This window comes from Priapulus caudatus, unplaced genomic scaffold (assembly GCF_000485595.1).
Source record: "Priapulus caudatus unplaced genomic scaffold, Priapulus_caudatus-5.0.1 Scaffold163, whole genome shotgun sequence".
NCBI lineage: Eukaryota > Metazoa > Priapulida > Priapulimorpha > Priapulimorphida > Priapulidae > Priapulus > Priapulus caudatus.
In genome coordinates this window covers 1-14057 of record NW_014577224.1, presented here as the reverse complement: position 1 = coordinate 14057, position 14057 = coordinate 1, and the positions used below count along the sequence as shown (strand labels likewise).

The following is a 14057-nucleotide window of genomic DNA, read 5'->3' as shown; positions in this document are numbered from 1 at the left end:
AAATACTCAACGGCTCGACCTATGCTCTTAATATTCGATGTATAGTGTGATGGGGAGGAAACCCATCACCAGCGCGAAATTGGAGGTCATCGGTCAAAGGGCAGTGGGGGAAAGGTCAGATATCAGACATTTTATGAGGACATGGTCTAACGGACCGAGGGCCAAACTTTTTTGTTTCAGCGCTGTCCTACCATTTTTATCACTTTATTGAAAGGACCGTGAAATCTACTTTCTGCTGACGTGCAAATAGTAAGTGTCTGATAACCTTTTGACTCTCAAGAGGAAGGTTAAACATGGATTTGTTGACTGTTAACAAAGGACTGAACTGCTTTTGCTATTAGAGCCCCCCTCCACCCGCCCCTCTCCCCACCCTCCACTCCCAACCACCACCACCACTACGCTCGCGCTCGACGCATATCCATGATAACGTTAATATAGCGAAGTCATTAAAGCTACAGAGCTATATCTTTATTACTGTACTACCGGTATAGCAAAGCCTATCAACGCGGTGGCGGGAGGGCGCACTTGATTCGGTTGCCAGTGAGTTTATCAGAAGAATACCCGGCTACAGTACACGTCAGTTGGGCGCTGTCGCTCTGCGGCACTTGTTATAATTTTAATATTGCTTCTCGGTTGTTGTAGCCCATTTTACAAGGTCATATAGACAAGAGACACTTGAAAAATTCACGTCCTTGCTGTCTATTTCAACCCTGGACTTCGTATGCTATTGATATATTTTGGGTAATATGAAACTTAGATTTCAATGATATTTTATTGTTATAAATGTTACCACCAGGGTTGACTAGTAGCAAAACTAGTTTCGTGACATTTTATGTAAATCTGGTTATGTCTTGTTCTTTTAGAACACCAAAATACAAAAGGTTATGTTGGAGCCTATCAGAAAGTAAGTATCAACAGTTTCATCAAAAATTTATGCTATGACACCCATAAATGTAAACATGCTGAATACTAAATTCAATTACATCAATTACCCATGATTAGTATGCAGGACCACCTTGCTTATAATACCTTACATGTGTAGCCTTCATCCAAGATACATAGATAGTGTATTTGCATTGCAAAATTATGTATGGTAATGCTGAAATTCATTTAAATGGGTGAATAAGGGAGCAGTATGTAAGATGATAATGCTGTAACTTTAACCTGCTTACAAATTCAGATTAAAGCTCAGATATATATCCCAATGTTGTGAAAATGGGTGAAAGCGGATGCATGTAATAGTGCGATGTTCTATTATCTACAATTGTTAATGTTGTCCACGGGGCCTGTCATCAGACACAAAATTAGTCTTAACATTAATTTTAATATTAAGTTTTTCTCATAGACCATGGACACAAACATCTTAAGGTTACTAATTTCTCATATGCAGTGCATTCTCTTCCCCTCTATGAGAATATGTTAATGTTAAGACTGAAGTTGAGACTAATTCTGTTTCTGACTATGAGGCTGCATAACCCTCATAGACTATATATATATATATATATATATGACTATGACCTTCAGTGACATTCAGTGCCATTCGCTATAGCTATATAGCGCTGTTGGCAGACAGAGAGGAGTGACGACCCCTGTCTGGTATGAGCTACAGAAAGGAAGAATAACAACTTCCCGAGGAGACTCGAAATAATAATAATAATTATTATTATTATATATGAGGCTGAGCCCCGCATTCTCGACTATTATCTTTGTTTAATTTCACAGGTTCGGTACAATCTTCCCCGTTGCAAACAATCTAGTGAAGAAAAGGGATCACCTCCTACAGGTAAGCATGCAAACTGCTCAAGGCTCTTTTCCCATTCATTAGTTCAGGGTAATTAGCCGCCGATGTCAGATATGACATGACATGAAAGACGTGCTGAAGAATATCGAATCAATCGATGGCTTACCACGCTAAGAATGCGTGTTGCAATTGCCAACGCAGGTCATGTGTCTCGCCCCAGGCTGTACATGATGCAGCACTTAGCATTGTCTGTCTGAAAGTTCGATGTCCTTTTCCCTAGCAACACTAACACTGATACATCAAGTTGTTCGCTGCTTGTCATGACCTGCGTTGAGTTTTTGTTTGTGTGATTTTAACGTGATTGGCGTCAGCATGATCTTTATCTTTCGAATTGTCTGCATTATGTCACTGAGAGGTAATTGCATAGACACTGGCGTTTCGAGAAGTTTGTAACTTAGACTTTTCAGTGCTCGTTAAATGGCATTATAAGATCTGTAGGGAAAAATTATCTTTTCATTTCTTTTCTCTCAGTTTCTGTGGTGGAACTAATGGTATATTGATGTGGAACAAATATGTTTGAATGCGTTTAATTATAATGCCAGTCATTTCCGAATGTACTCAGCTCTACCGGTGTAGTCCGTTTGCTTCTGCTACGCGAAGCATCCTTAGCGGGACACCGGTAGAGCTAGAATGTACCGTCATGTTGTTATATCTCAGGAATGTAGCCAGAAGTTCCACTAGAGGGGCACCGGTAGAGCTAGAATGTATCATGGTGTCCCTAGAATGTACCATGGTGTCGTTATATCTCAGGAATGTAGTCAGAAGTTCCACAAGATGGACACCGGTAGAGCTAGAATGTACCATGGTGTTATTGTATCTCAGAAATGTAGCCAGACGCTTTCCTTGAAGGACACCGGTAGAGCTAGAATGTATCATGGTGTCCTTTTATCTCAGGAATGTAGCCAGAAACAATCAAGAGTGGAAAAATACGAACAGCGGGAGAAGACGGGGACAAACATCGTCAAGCTCGATCAGGTATGGCCGATCTCATCTCGTAGGCACTATTTAACATTTTGCAAACAATAAGCAAAGTTTTTTCATAATTTGAGCAGGCAAAAATCACAGCAGCAGGCAAAAATAAAGATTTTGGAACTCACTGTTGCTTTATGACAATTTGTGAATGCATAATTATAGAAATTTGTAGGTATATAACTGTTGTTTAAGCACTTACTATCATAATATACCCTAAATTTCTAGGGTGACGTGTAGTATCCCTTTAAGTGATGCCGTATCTCGTTTTTGCGAGCGTACTCGGCCATTCATCCACGTTAGCGTAATCTTTTATTCGTCTAGGCGAAGAAGGCGTTGGCCCCCGTTCAGGAAGAGTTTGTCTCTATTAACAAGAGCCTGATGGAAGACATTCCGTATTTATGGGATAGCAGGATAGCGTACACCCGACCTTCCCTAGCAGCTCTCATACAAGCAGAGGTAAGTCCCGGAACGTAAGGAGCACGTGTGTGACCATCCATAGCAGCTGTTGTCACAAACTAATGTCAGTAAAATTCGGTATTATACTGGCAGCTTTAGTTTCTGTGGAGGGCTCGGACTCAGTAGCAGGGTGACCAACAACAAAAATATATTTGTCAGTACATCACAAATGGTTTCCTTCTTGTACTGACGTGACTTTGAAACGTGTGTCAATGTGTGGTGAACACATATGAGAAAATATACAATTTATATAGTGTCAAACGTGTGTTGGAGGTCATTGTCTATAAAACGGACACCTGTCTATAAAGTAGATTTGTGATGTTTCCCTTCAATGGCAGTTTAACAGTGAAATGTCCTTGATACAACTGATGCATGCTTATAAAGGACACTTTTAAAGTTTTCTTTGCGTTATCCTCATATATCGTTTATTATATAGTCAGTATATATAATATAGGATCATGGTGTAAAAGGTCATTCTTAGTTGATACGTGGGGCAAGGGTGATGTGGAACGTGTAATATATTTTAAAGAACGACGTATGAAAAGAAGGGAGGCAGGTAATAAAAGACATAACAATCATTGCACTTGATTTAATGAAAATCATTGCACTTGATTTAATGAAAATCATTGCACTCGATTAATGAAAATCATTGCACTTGATTTAATGAAAATCATTGCACTTGATTTAATGAAAATCATTGCACTTGATTTAATGAAAATCATTGCACTTGATTTTATGAAAATCATTGCACTTGATTTAATGGTTTATGTATTCTGTGGATCTAACGACAGTCTGTTGCATATGTGACTACTAGTGAACAATTATTTTACAGGTGCAGCACAATCGGGAGGTTTTCAATATTTACGAAGAGTTAGAGAAGGCGTTGCGTGGGGACAATATAGAAGTATCGGAGGAAGTCTGTGAATATCAAATGAACAAACGCTTACGAGAAATCCAAGCACTTTCGATAATAGCTGACGATTGATCATTTCGATTGTTGACATAACTAATGTGTTTGCACGCGCGAGTGTGTGTGTGCGTGCGTGCGAGCGTGCGAGCGTGCGTGCGTGCGTGCGTGCGTGCGTGAGTGCGCGTGTGCGTGTGCGTGTGCGTGTGCGTGTGCGTGTGCGTGTGCGTGTGCGTGTGTGTGTGTGTGTGTGAGTTTGGGTGTGTGCGTGCGTGCGTGTCTGTGTGTGTGTGTGCGCGCGCGTGTGTGCGTGCGCGTGAGAGTGTGTGCGTGTGTCACGTATAACAGAAAATATAGTTATCCGTTCAAGTTGATAGTAATTTTATTTTTTAGTTTAAGTTGTTATCTTAATAGAAATATAAAGCACAAAAAGTAAAGATAATAGCAGTACAACATTTTTTACGATTTCGCGGTATGTTATTGACATGTAAAAACCAATCGGGTGCGTATTTAAATTCATGTAGGCGCCTACATGGCTTACGTAAGCAAATCAGCATATATATGACACCATTAGGGGAAGTGCGATTTCGAAACCTGATTGAATTTGTACAAATGCGGCAGTTACAAACACAATGGTTTCAATGCAAGCTAGGCAACTGCAAAGCCTACCATTCTATTCAAAGTTCCGTGTAATATTTTTGCATTTTGGTTAATGAAATAGTAGCACTGGCAAATGTGTGAATGTGGCATTTTCTAAATAAACTTTTTATTATGTTAATAAAAAAAGGTATTCTGTTGCAAACTATTTCTGTATGCGTAGCTACGTATGTATGCTTTACGTGTATCCATTACTTTACGCATTAAATTATTCTACGATAATAGAATAATATGAAATCTACTATATTTTACGCAGGATAACATGATATTATTTCATACGTACAAAGCTAAAATATTGAATAAAAACGCGAGTATTGATCGCATGCAAGATTACTCGTACTGCCCCATTGCGGGCAAAATGCAAGGAGCTAAGTTAATTTGCTAGCAAACGCAAGTGTTCTAGTCCCTTTGTGCACCGCTTCTACGTGGTGGTAATGTATTTATATTTTTAATATAGATGGATAAAAACCGATTAGTAGCGTAATTTGCTATTTTAGCTCATCTGGCGTAGTCGGTCATTCTTCTAATGGCGCCATATTATACTGCCTAATGCTGCTCCCTAGATAGATAGTCGAACGGATGGATAAATAAACGAATGAACGCATGGCTGGATTAATGGATTAACAGAGTTATTGACGGAGACTCGTCCCCCAACAATCAACAAGGCAGCAATTCATAGATAGGAAGAGAGATGGATTGGATGGAGGCATGGATGAATCTCTAGTAGGTTATTTTTCTGGGATGGATGGATGATGTACTAGATTGATTGATCGGTATATGATTGCAGGTCACCGTGCGCTTGCTGTTATGTAACCATACTTACGTTGCACATATCGATTGATTGATTCACTGATTAATTGATGAAAAATAATTAATAGTAGATAAATCCTGCAATACTTACCTATGTTATAAAATGCCTATTATGTTGCATATTTCGATTACTTGATTCAGCTTGCCTACTGGAACAAGATTATTGGTTGATAGATAATAGCTGCACCCAGTGGAACTGTTATATAGGGACATGCACATGTTGCAGATTCTGGGCAAATTACCATTGTGAAACGCCAGTGTCCTAGTAAAAACCTTCATTATTTTGATGGTTCTTCATCCGAACCCAGTAAAAAACCCATCTCGTTTCCACAATTTCATCAAGCAGAGGCGCAAATTTTTTTTTGCTGATGCACAAATAGTAGCCGTCACGTGCAAAGTTTCCAACCGACGCGATAAAATAACTTATGCGCTTCTAAACTTTCTTGAGATAATAACTTATTAATTTTAATATTAAAATATTTAACTTTGTTATTTGTTTTTATATTTTGTTAAAATATTAAATAATTAACTTTGTAATTATGACGATCGGCGAATATTCCTATAAGATATTCCTTACGGTGTTTCCGTTGCGAGTATCAACGCCTTGACTGTCGTGAGTTTCTGGAAAGTCGCTATGGGGAGAATTAAGTTGCCGTTAGACTGATCCTGCCTTGCCCTAGGTTCCCCTCGCTCTGCACCCGCTCAATAATTTCAGCCGCTGCAAAATTTTGCGCGGAGTGGGGGAGGGGGTAGGTTGCGCTGTTCTTGCATGCGGTCGAACGCCTATGGGACTTACAGTTCATCTGCAGCGCCTAGACTATTTATGCTGAGCCCATTTGCAGCACACGCTCCGGCGAGAAAATGTCTTTACTGCTATTCCCCTGCGCGACCTAACTCTTAGTTAGGTGGCGGCAATACGTAGTGAAAGTATAGTTTATAGTATAAGTGTAGTATAAACTGCGTCTATACACGATAAAACATAACCGTTGGGTTGAGAGCGACTACGCGATGCAAAAACCCCGGAGTTTTCGAAGTAGTTTCACGCAGACGTGGCTTGATTGAGTATCGTCTAGGGGGCGGATGGAATACAGTAGCCTATATATATATATATATATATATATATCAAGAGTACATAATAGGAGATCTCCTATTATAATAGGAAATCTCCTATTATGTACTCTTTATATATATATATATATATATAAATATATATATATATATATTATATTTGTTACCCTCGCATATTGTCATTACAATGGTCTCCTTTTAGCGGGCCTTGGATATAACGGCCTTGCTTAAACGGCGTATATATGCCTTTGCGTCTGAAAATAACCTTGCGCAACCACGTTGTTATATGTGTTCGCCGCTTACTCCGGAAATTTTCCTGGTCGCCGACAGCAAAAATATTTAACAATATGCAAGTGAGTGCAATTTTGGAAGCACTGACAATGATTTATTATTACCAAAAATAGTTAAGGTAAGAGGTAAGAGAATCATCTAGTGACTTAAGTTATATATTTTCGTGAATACTGGTTAATGTAAGTCCGTAAGCTGTGACAACTATTTACCACTAATAATAACAACTGAAGCATTGAGTGTGGTAATCGTTGACAGTAATTTAATAATATATCTATAATGACTGTGAGGCAGTCAGCGTGTGCCAGCTATTTATTTATATATACTAAGTGGTTTTACTATTTATGTGAAGCACAAAACGCAACAGCTGATTTCAGATGGCTGCATTCAAAATCCCGGCGTTTCGTTCTGTCTAGATTTTCTTAAAATATTATGTATTGTGCATGCGGAATCTTAATGTGCACTCAACCCTACATCTATACGCCTACATCTATAGGGATATTGTCTGTACGTAACAACGTGGATAAACGCTGACGCAGTGCAAGCTATACATGGCTTTATCACATAGGCACTGGTCACTGTCATATTCACAGCGTGAACATAACAGAGGAGATGTACCATATAAACGCTATAATTATATTTACGAGCCACGTTCCCGTCGTAGGTTTTATCCAAGCAGTGTCTCCATTTTATCATCAAGAAACGTCTTAGCAAAATAGCCTCTATAAAATTTATCGGTGTATTTCATGACGGCCATGATATAGCGAAAGCAAAAAACGTATACGCAAAGGCTATTGGATGACAAAAGACTAGAATGATAATCATTTTAACGAGGCGAACGTGAATTTAGTTTTCTAGGTATAATATCACAACGGTATTGCTGCGCAGCAGTGCAACGTCAATGACGGACCAGCAACGTACATACTTTTAAGGCTTCATTATTGACCCTTCAGTTTTCAACTATATAATATAATATGTATAATTAGCTATGTAATAAATATCACGTGCGCGAGCATGCGCACACACGTGTCGAATATGCAGTAAATGATATTATAACGACGAATTATTTACGTTATACGCATACGATAGTTCACCAACACGATACACATATAAGGCATCAAACTTTCTGGTGCACAACAATTCGTACATGAGCCATTATAATGGCGGGATACCCGATCACGTTCGTTTCGTTTGAATTCGCACTCATTATTTATACTGCATAACAACGAGAATATACCCCCCTCATATATAATGAAAGCTCGGAAATACCGAAACAGAGCTCGATTGACGTAACATATTATTTGCTACAATACACTCGCGTGTGTATTTGTATAGTTTCGCATGGCACTTGTTAAAGTTACACGGAGTCTTGATTGTTATGCAGTTGACATTCGCTCTAACTACCTCTGCTGCTGCTGCTGTTGCTGCAACAACGCTCTAACATCCCTGCGGCCTCCAGTCGTACGGCATTTACTCATGTATAAGTTGCACCTTTTTGTACACAACTTATACAACAAAAATCAGGGGTGCGACTTATACACGAAGCTAAGAAATCATGTTAATGCACCAACGTTTGTACCAACTTTTTTAAGGCAAAATATGGGGTGCGACTTATACACGAATGCTTCTTATACACGAGTAAATACGGTATATATATATGCAAGCATAGCAATAAAATGAAACTATTTGACTAATGCAGTTTCTCATCGGTAATATACGTCCCAATTTTCGGCGTGTGATAATATTTTTTTCGGTTATATCCCACGATGGGCGGTGTAACATTATAGGCTGTGTATCTCTACATTTGACCCACGTCTCTTCGATATTGGATCGGCAGAATTGCTACCGAATTTATAGCCAATACTTGGCCTAAATATAATCTATAATCTAAATTGCCAATGAAGATGTTACTAGGTATATCTACCGAAGATTTATCTACCGCGATATTTTTTTCACAGATTTTATCTTTGGTACATTTCGTACGTAGAGCCAAGTAGTTTCATTGGACATCGCGGACACTTGATTCAGGTTGTCTGGCTGTCGATGGCCCATGGTTGTAGCCACACTGCAGTTAGCACTGGTACATAGGGGGGCGAACATCCGGGCTCTTCAGCTAGCAGTCAGCCAAGGAGATCGATGGAGAGAGCGAGAGAGAGACTAAGAGAGAGAGAGAGAGAGAGAGAGAGAGAGAGAGAGAGAGAGAGAGACAGAGGAGAGGGAGAGAAAGAAAGAACTAGGATGAGAGAGAGAGAGAGAGAGAGAGAGAGAGAGAGAGAGAGATAGAGAGAGCGTCGCAGACCCCGCGATATATGTACATAAGCAAGCGTCGAGAAAGCCTATCTGTGCAAATTCCAGTGACGGAAGCATCGGCGTATATCGTATCACTGCAGTTCGTATATGCAAGAGGGAGGAACTACAGTTCTCCGCAGTCCGCTACGACCACCCTCTTCGACGTCTTGCCGTTCGGAGTGCCGTATTTCTCTATGTGTTTAGCGATTTCCAGTCCGTCTATAACTTTGCCGAAAACGACGTGTTTGCCGTCTAGCCTGAAGATGCCGATAAAAAGTATCAATATATTGGGTAAATATACGCGAGTATCGCTGAAGGGGTCGTTGCCGTATCAGGTACTACAGATATGTACCCGAGGTACGTAGGCCTATATATACACAAGTGTACCAGACCTGTATCTTCTCAGCATATATTACGTACCCTAGCTGTGTTTAGATAAACGTACCTGCCCCGCGGGCAGCATATGAAACCACGCGATAAAGTACGAGAATGTCGTAAACCTTCAAAACAAGAGAACAAACGCCATTTGTAAATGTTTGTTTTGGTTTATAACCGTTAGATAAGTAAGTTTCCTGATGTATTTTCCATGAAAAACTGGAATGTTATATTCTACTCATTAATATATATATATCACTATAATTGCAATTCTTTGTGCAAATGTGTTATTTTCATCTTAATCTTAAGTTATGAGAAGGTCTGGGCTTATAGCTGCCGAGTTTGGTTTAGTTAGGAAATGATAATGATTTGCATATCCGTATCGTTCCTCGTATATGGCAGTATTAACGCACCCGGTAGTTAGATGCGATATGATATGACTACTAGGCACTTAGGATATGACTACTAGGCACTTAAAAAAACAAAAAAAACCTAACCCTAACCCTAACCTTCCCTAAACCCTAAACCTAACCTAAACCCTAACCCTAAAAAAAAAAAAAATTAAATTAAATTAAAGTGCCTAGTAGTCATATCATATCGCATCTAACTGCCGGTTGCAGTATTAACAGGTATCAGGATATGCAGTGTAGGGGCCTATACGCAATACGTTTTGTTCTACTTTCTGTTTATGTTCGTGGACCCATTAGTTTACAGCTGACCTCAGGGTTTTTGGTAGATAATTCGGGATTTTGGCTACAAGTCATGTAATGAAGGCTGACATCTTGCCAAATTCCAGCCAATCAGAAGGCGCTAAATTCTTCCTATGTTATACCGTTTTCCGGCTTTTACGACAATACCACGTGACTTCCCGCCTGGGTACATTTATGGAGCGCAGCGGTAGCACCCGGCAGTTAGATGCGATATGATATGACTACTAGGCACTTAGGATATGACTACTAGGCACTTAAAAAAAAACAACCCTAACCCTAACCTAACTCTACTCGGGTTTATGTGCCTCCCCTCTTCCTCGGTTGGTGTGCGGAGGTCTGTATGTTGGTGGGAGGCCGCCGCTACCGTGCAATCTCGACCATTCCTTAGCGTCTGACATCTCGCGAACTCGAACTCGCCATCCAAAACACTTGCCTCTTTCTTAATCATTTGCTTCCCAGGTGGCCTGGCTCTCCGGTGTTGTCCGCGTGGCGGCTTCAATCGATTTCTGCAGCTCTTCTCAATGTGTTACGGTCCTCTGGATCTCATCCCTCCTTTCCTGCTCCGAGGGACATTCTTCTCTCTGTTGGCTTCGGGCGCGGCCTTGTGCCATTGCTCCGTCTCCTCGAGGTGGTGTTCGCGGGAGTCCATGTGGTGGGCATATGGCGAGGGCCAGGTCGTGAGCCGGCAGTGCGGTATTTTCCCGAGGCATGCCGATCGCTCAAGAATCGGTTACTCGCTCGGTTATCCTCCTAAGTATAGGGGATCTGCCTCTTGGCTCGCGCCTAGCTCTAACCCTTGGCCCGAGTAGTCTCAGGCGGGACATCGTATTGCGCTTACAGCATACATGACCTTTGAGACGGTTCCTGGTAAAAAATCGCGGGTAGTCTTATTCCTTAAGCCTATCCATCTTACCGGTTACTAGTTTATTGCCTCTACGTCTCCGTTTCCTTGCTGCACAGCCGCAATTTCAACACCAAGAAAGCCAAAGAATCGCGGAACAGGCCCCCAATATTCTGTGGAGTGGCGCTATTGGGCGTCCGCGGTGGCTACCGGGAGAATTATGTCGCGTGTGAATGACACTGATTGTTTTTTGGCGGGATTCATTTTCTTGCTCCCGGCTGGCAAAGCGGGGACTGCTGTTGTGTCGTCGGCAGCAGGCAGACAAAACCAAGATTCGAGGCAAATAAACACAACGGCTCGAAGATCTGTTATATACGGATACCGTGTAGATTTATTGCTTGTACACCCACTACAGTTTATGCGAGTGATCGTTAACCTGGGGGGTTCAACCCGACGGCGTTGATGGGCGCTCGAATGCGCGTGACGTACTATTTTATAACTATTTTATTGTATGGCCAGAGGCCATGTGAACGGTTACGTGCAAGGTGCTTCAGGTATAAACGCGGAACCCCTCGTTTCCTTCTTCTTTCTTCTGTTTCTCTCTTCTATCTTCTGTCTTCTTTCTTCTTATTTTCTGTCTTCCGCTCTTCGCTTCGTTTCTTCTGTATCTCTCTTCCTTTCTTCTATTCTTCTCGTCTTCTCTTTCCTTCATTCTCTGTTCTTCTGTCTTCCTTCTTCTTTCTTCTTTCTTCTGTCTTCTCTCTTCCTTCTTCTATCTTCTTCCTTCTATCTTCTTCCTTCTCTCTTCTATCTTCTTTCTTCTTTCTTCTCTCTTCCTTTCTTTCTTATCTTCTGTCTGGTCTCTTTCTGTGTTGGCTTTCCTTCTTCTATTTTCTCTGCCAACATCTGTTCAATCTTTCCTTCAATCTTCTTCCTTCTATCTTCTTCCTTCTTCTTTCTTCCTTCTATCTTCTTCTTTCTATCTTCTTCCTTCTCTCTTCTATCTTCTTTCTTCTGTCGTCCATCTTCTATCTTCTCCTACACTGGGTCAGTGTTCTCCCGTGTGAGTGCTCCTATTGGTACCGGGTGCCCCGCCCCCCATCGGGTCAGCGGTTCTCCTTCGTAATCCTCAGAGGCGGGATGGGTCTCGTGTCCGTAGCTTAGTGCCCTCCTACCGTAATCCTGGGCCGGGGGGGGTGTGCGTCCCGTGTAGTCCTAATGTATATTCTTGCCCTATGAGGCCAGTGCAGTGCTTCCAACGGCCGCTATTGGCTTCCTGATTTATTTCTAGGGCTTATGGTACCTATGAGGCGAGTCAGCATTCCTTGTTGTCTCCTTTTCAGTGCATCCGATGGCCTATAAGCCTATGAGGCAGTCAGCGATGCCTTGGTTCTCCATATATCAGTGCTCCGATGGCTATAAGCCTATGAGGCAGTCAGGATGCCCATTGGTTACTCCTATACAGTGCTCCCGAGTGGCTATGAAGCCTATTACCGGCAGTCAGCATGCTTGGTTCTCCTTGTAACAGTGCTCCCGATGGGCTCATAAGCCTATGAGGCAGTCAGCATGCCTCTGGTCTCTCTATACAGTGGCTTCCGATGCTATAAGCCTATGAGGCAGTCAGCATGCCTTTGGTTCTCCTATACGTGCTCCGAGGCTATAAGCCTATGAAGCAGTCAGCCTGCCTTGGTTCTCCTATACAGTGCTCCGTATGGTATTAAGCTATGAGGCAGTCAGCATGCCTCTGGTTCCCTATACAAGTGCTGCGATGCGCTATAAGGCTATGAGGCAGTCAAGCATGCCTTGGTTCTCCTGGAGTGACTTCCTATAGCAAGGCAGGTCGCCTGGTTCTCCTGAGCTGCTCCTATAGGCCAAGGCTAGTCGCCTGGTTCTCCTGAGTGCTCCTATAGGCAAGCAGTCGCTGCGTTCTCCTGTAGGACTCCTGTGGTTTTCTCCTAGGGCTGCTGCCCGGCGGCGTTCTGCTTTCTACGGCGTTTTTCGGCCGCCTTTATATACGCCCCGGTTGCTCACCTGGTCCACGTGCTCTTTCCCCATTCCCCTAGTAATTTTAAGCAGCGAGTTATTCCAGCTCAGGTATCGTATTATTTACTGGTTCGTGTACGGTCAGTTCTGCTTACCCGGCCCGTTTGTTTACACGCCGTGCCAGCATTTAGGTATTACCGTCAGCTGCCTGGCCCGCAATAATTGTCCCTTGAATGGTCGATTGCTAATTATGTTTTATTTATCTACTTTTAATCCTTTATTAACCTGTATTTATATTATAGCTTGACCTTTCCTGTTATGTTAATTGTGCATATTGCCCTCTTAAGTGGAATTTGGTGTACACCTGCGTCTTTCCGATCCAGTTTTAAGTTCATTCCAAAATGGCGCGCCCTGTTCGTGTTGTTGTGCGCTTTGAAATAGAGTGTTCGGTGGTTAACGAAATCTCTACANACGGAGCATTAAGACACGGAGCATTAAGACACGGAGCATTAAGACACGAAGCATTAAGACACGGAGCATTAAGACACGGAGCATTATATAAAGACACGGATCATTACAGACACGGCTCACTACAGACACGGACCATACAGACACGGATCACTGCACGGAGGCAGACAAAGAAGAAAGAAGGAAGATAGACGAGAGAAGAGAGAAGATAGAAGAATGAAGAACGAAGAAAGAAGAAGGAAGAAAGAAGATAGAAGACAGAAGAAAGAAGAAGAAAGAAGAGAGAAGATAGAAGAAAGAAGAAGGAAGAGAGAAGACAGAAGAAAGAAGAAAGAAGGGAGAGGACAGAAGAAAGAAGATAGAAGAAAGAAGAAAGAAGAGAGACGACGGAAGAAAGAAAAAGGAACGAGAAACGGCGCGACGAAGAGGAGA

General features: G+C 41.8%; 1 protein-coding gene across 2 annotated transcripts in view; it reads left to right on the top strand.

Moving 5' to 3' along the window:
* The window catches only part of LOC106806482 (bridging integrator 3-like), a 17881-nt gene extending 12958 nt beyond the window's left edge, over nucleotides 1-4923 (top strand). The window contains exons 6-10 of one of the 2 annotated variants that reach the window (XM_014808441.1): nucleotides 864-904; nucleotides 1723-1783; nucleotides 2696-2776; nucleotides 3095-3229; nucleotides 4062-4923. In XM_014808441.1, coding sequence (XP_014663927.1) covers nucleotides 864-904; nucleotides 1723-1783; nucleotides 2696-2776; nucleotides 3095-3229; nucleotides 4062-4214 — 471 coding nt within the window. In that variant the 3' untranslated portion in view covers nucleotides 4215-4923. The remainder of the gene's footprint in view (nucleotides 1-863; nucleotides 905-1722; nucleotides 1784-2695; nucleotides 2777-3094; nucleotides 3230-4061) is intronic. The other variant, XM_014808440.1, reaches the window with a different exon arrangement.
* The last annotated feature ends 9134 nt before the right edge of the window (nucleotides 4924-14057 follow it).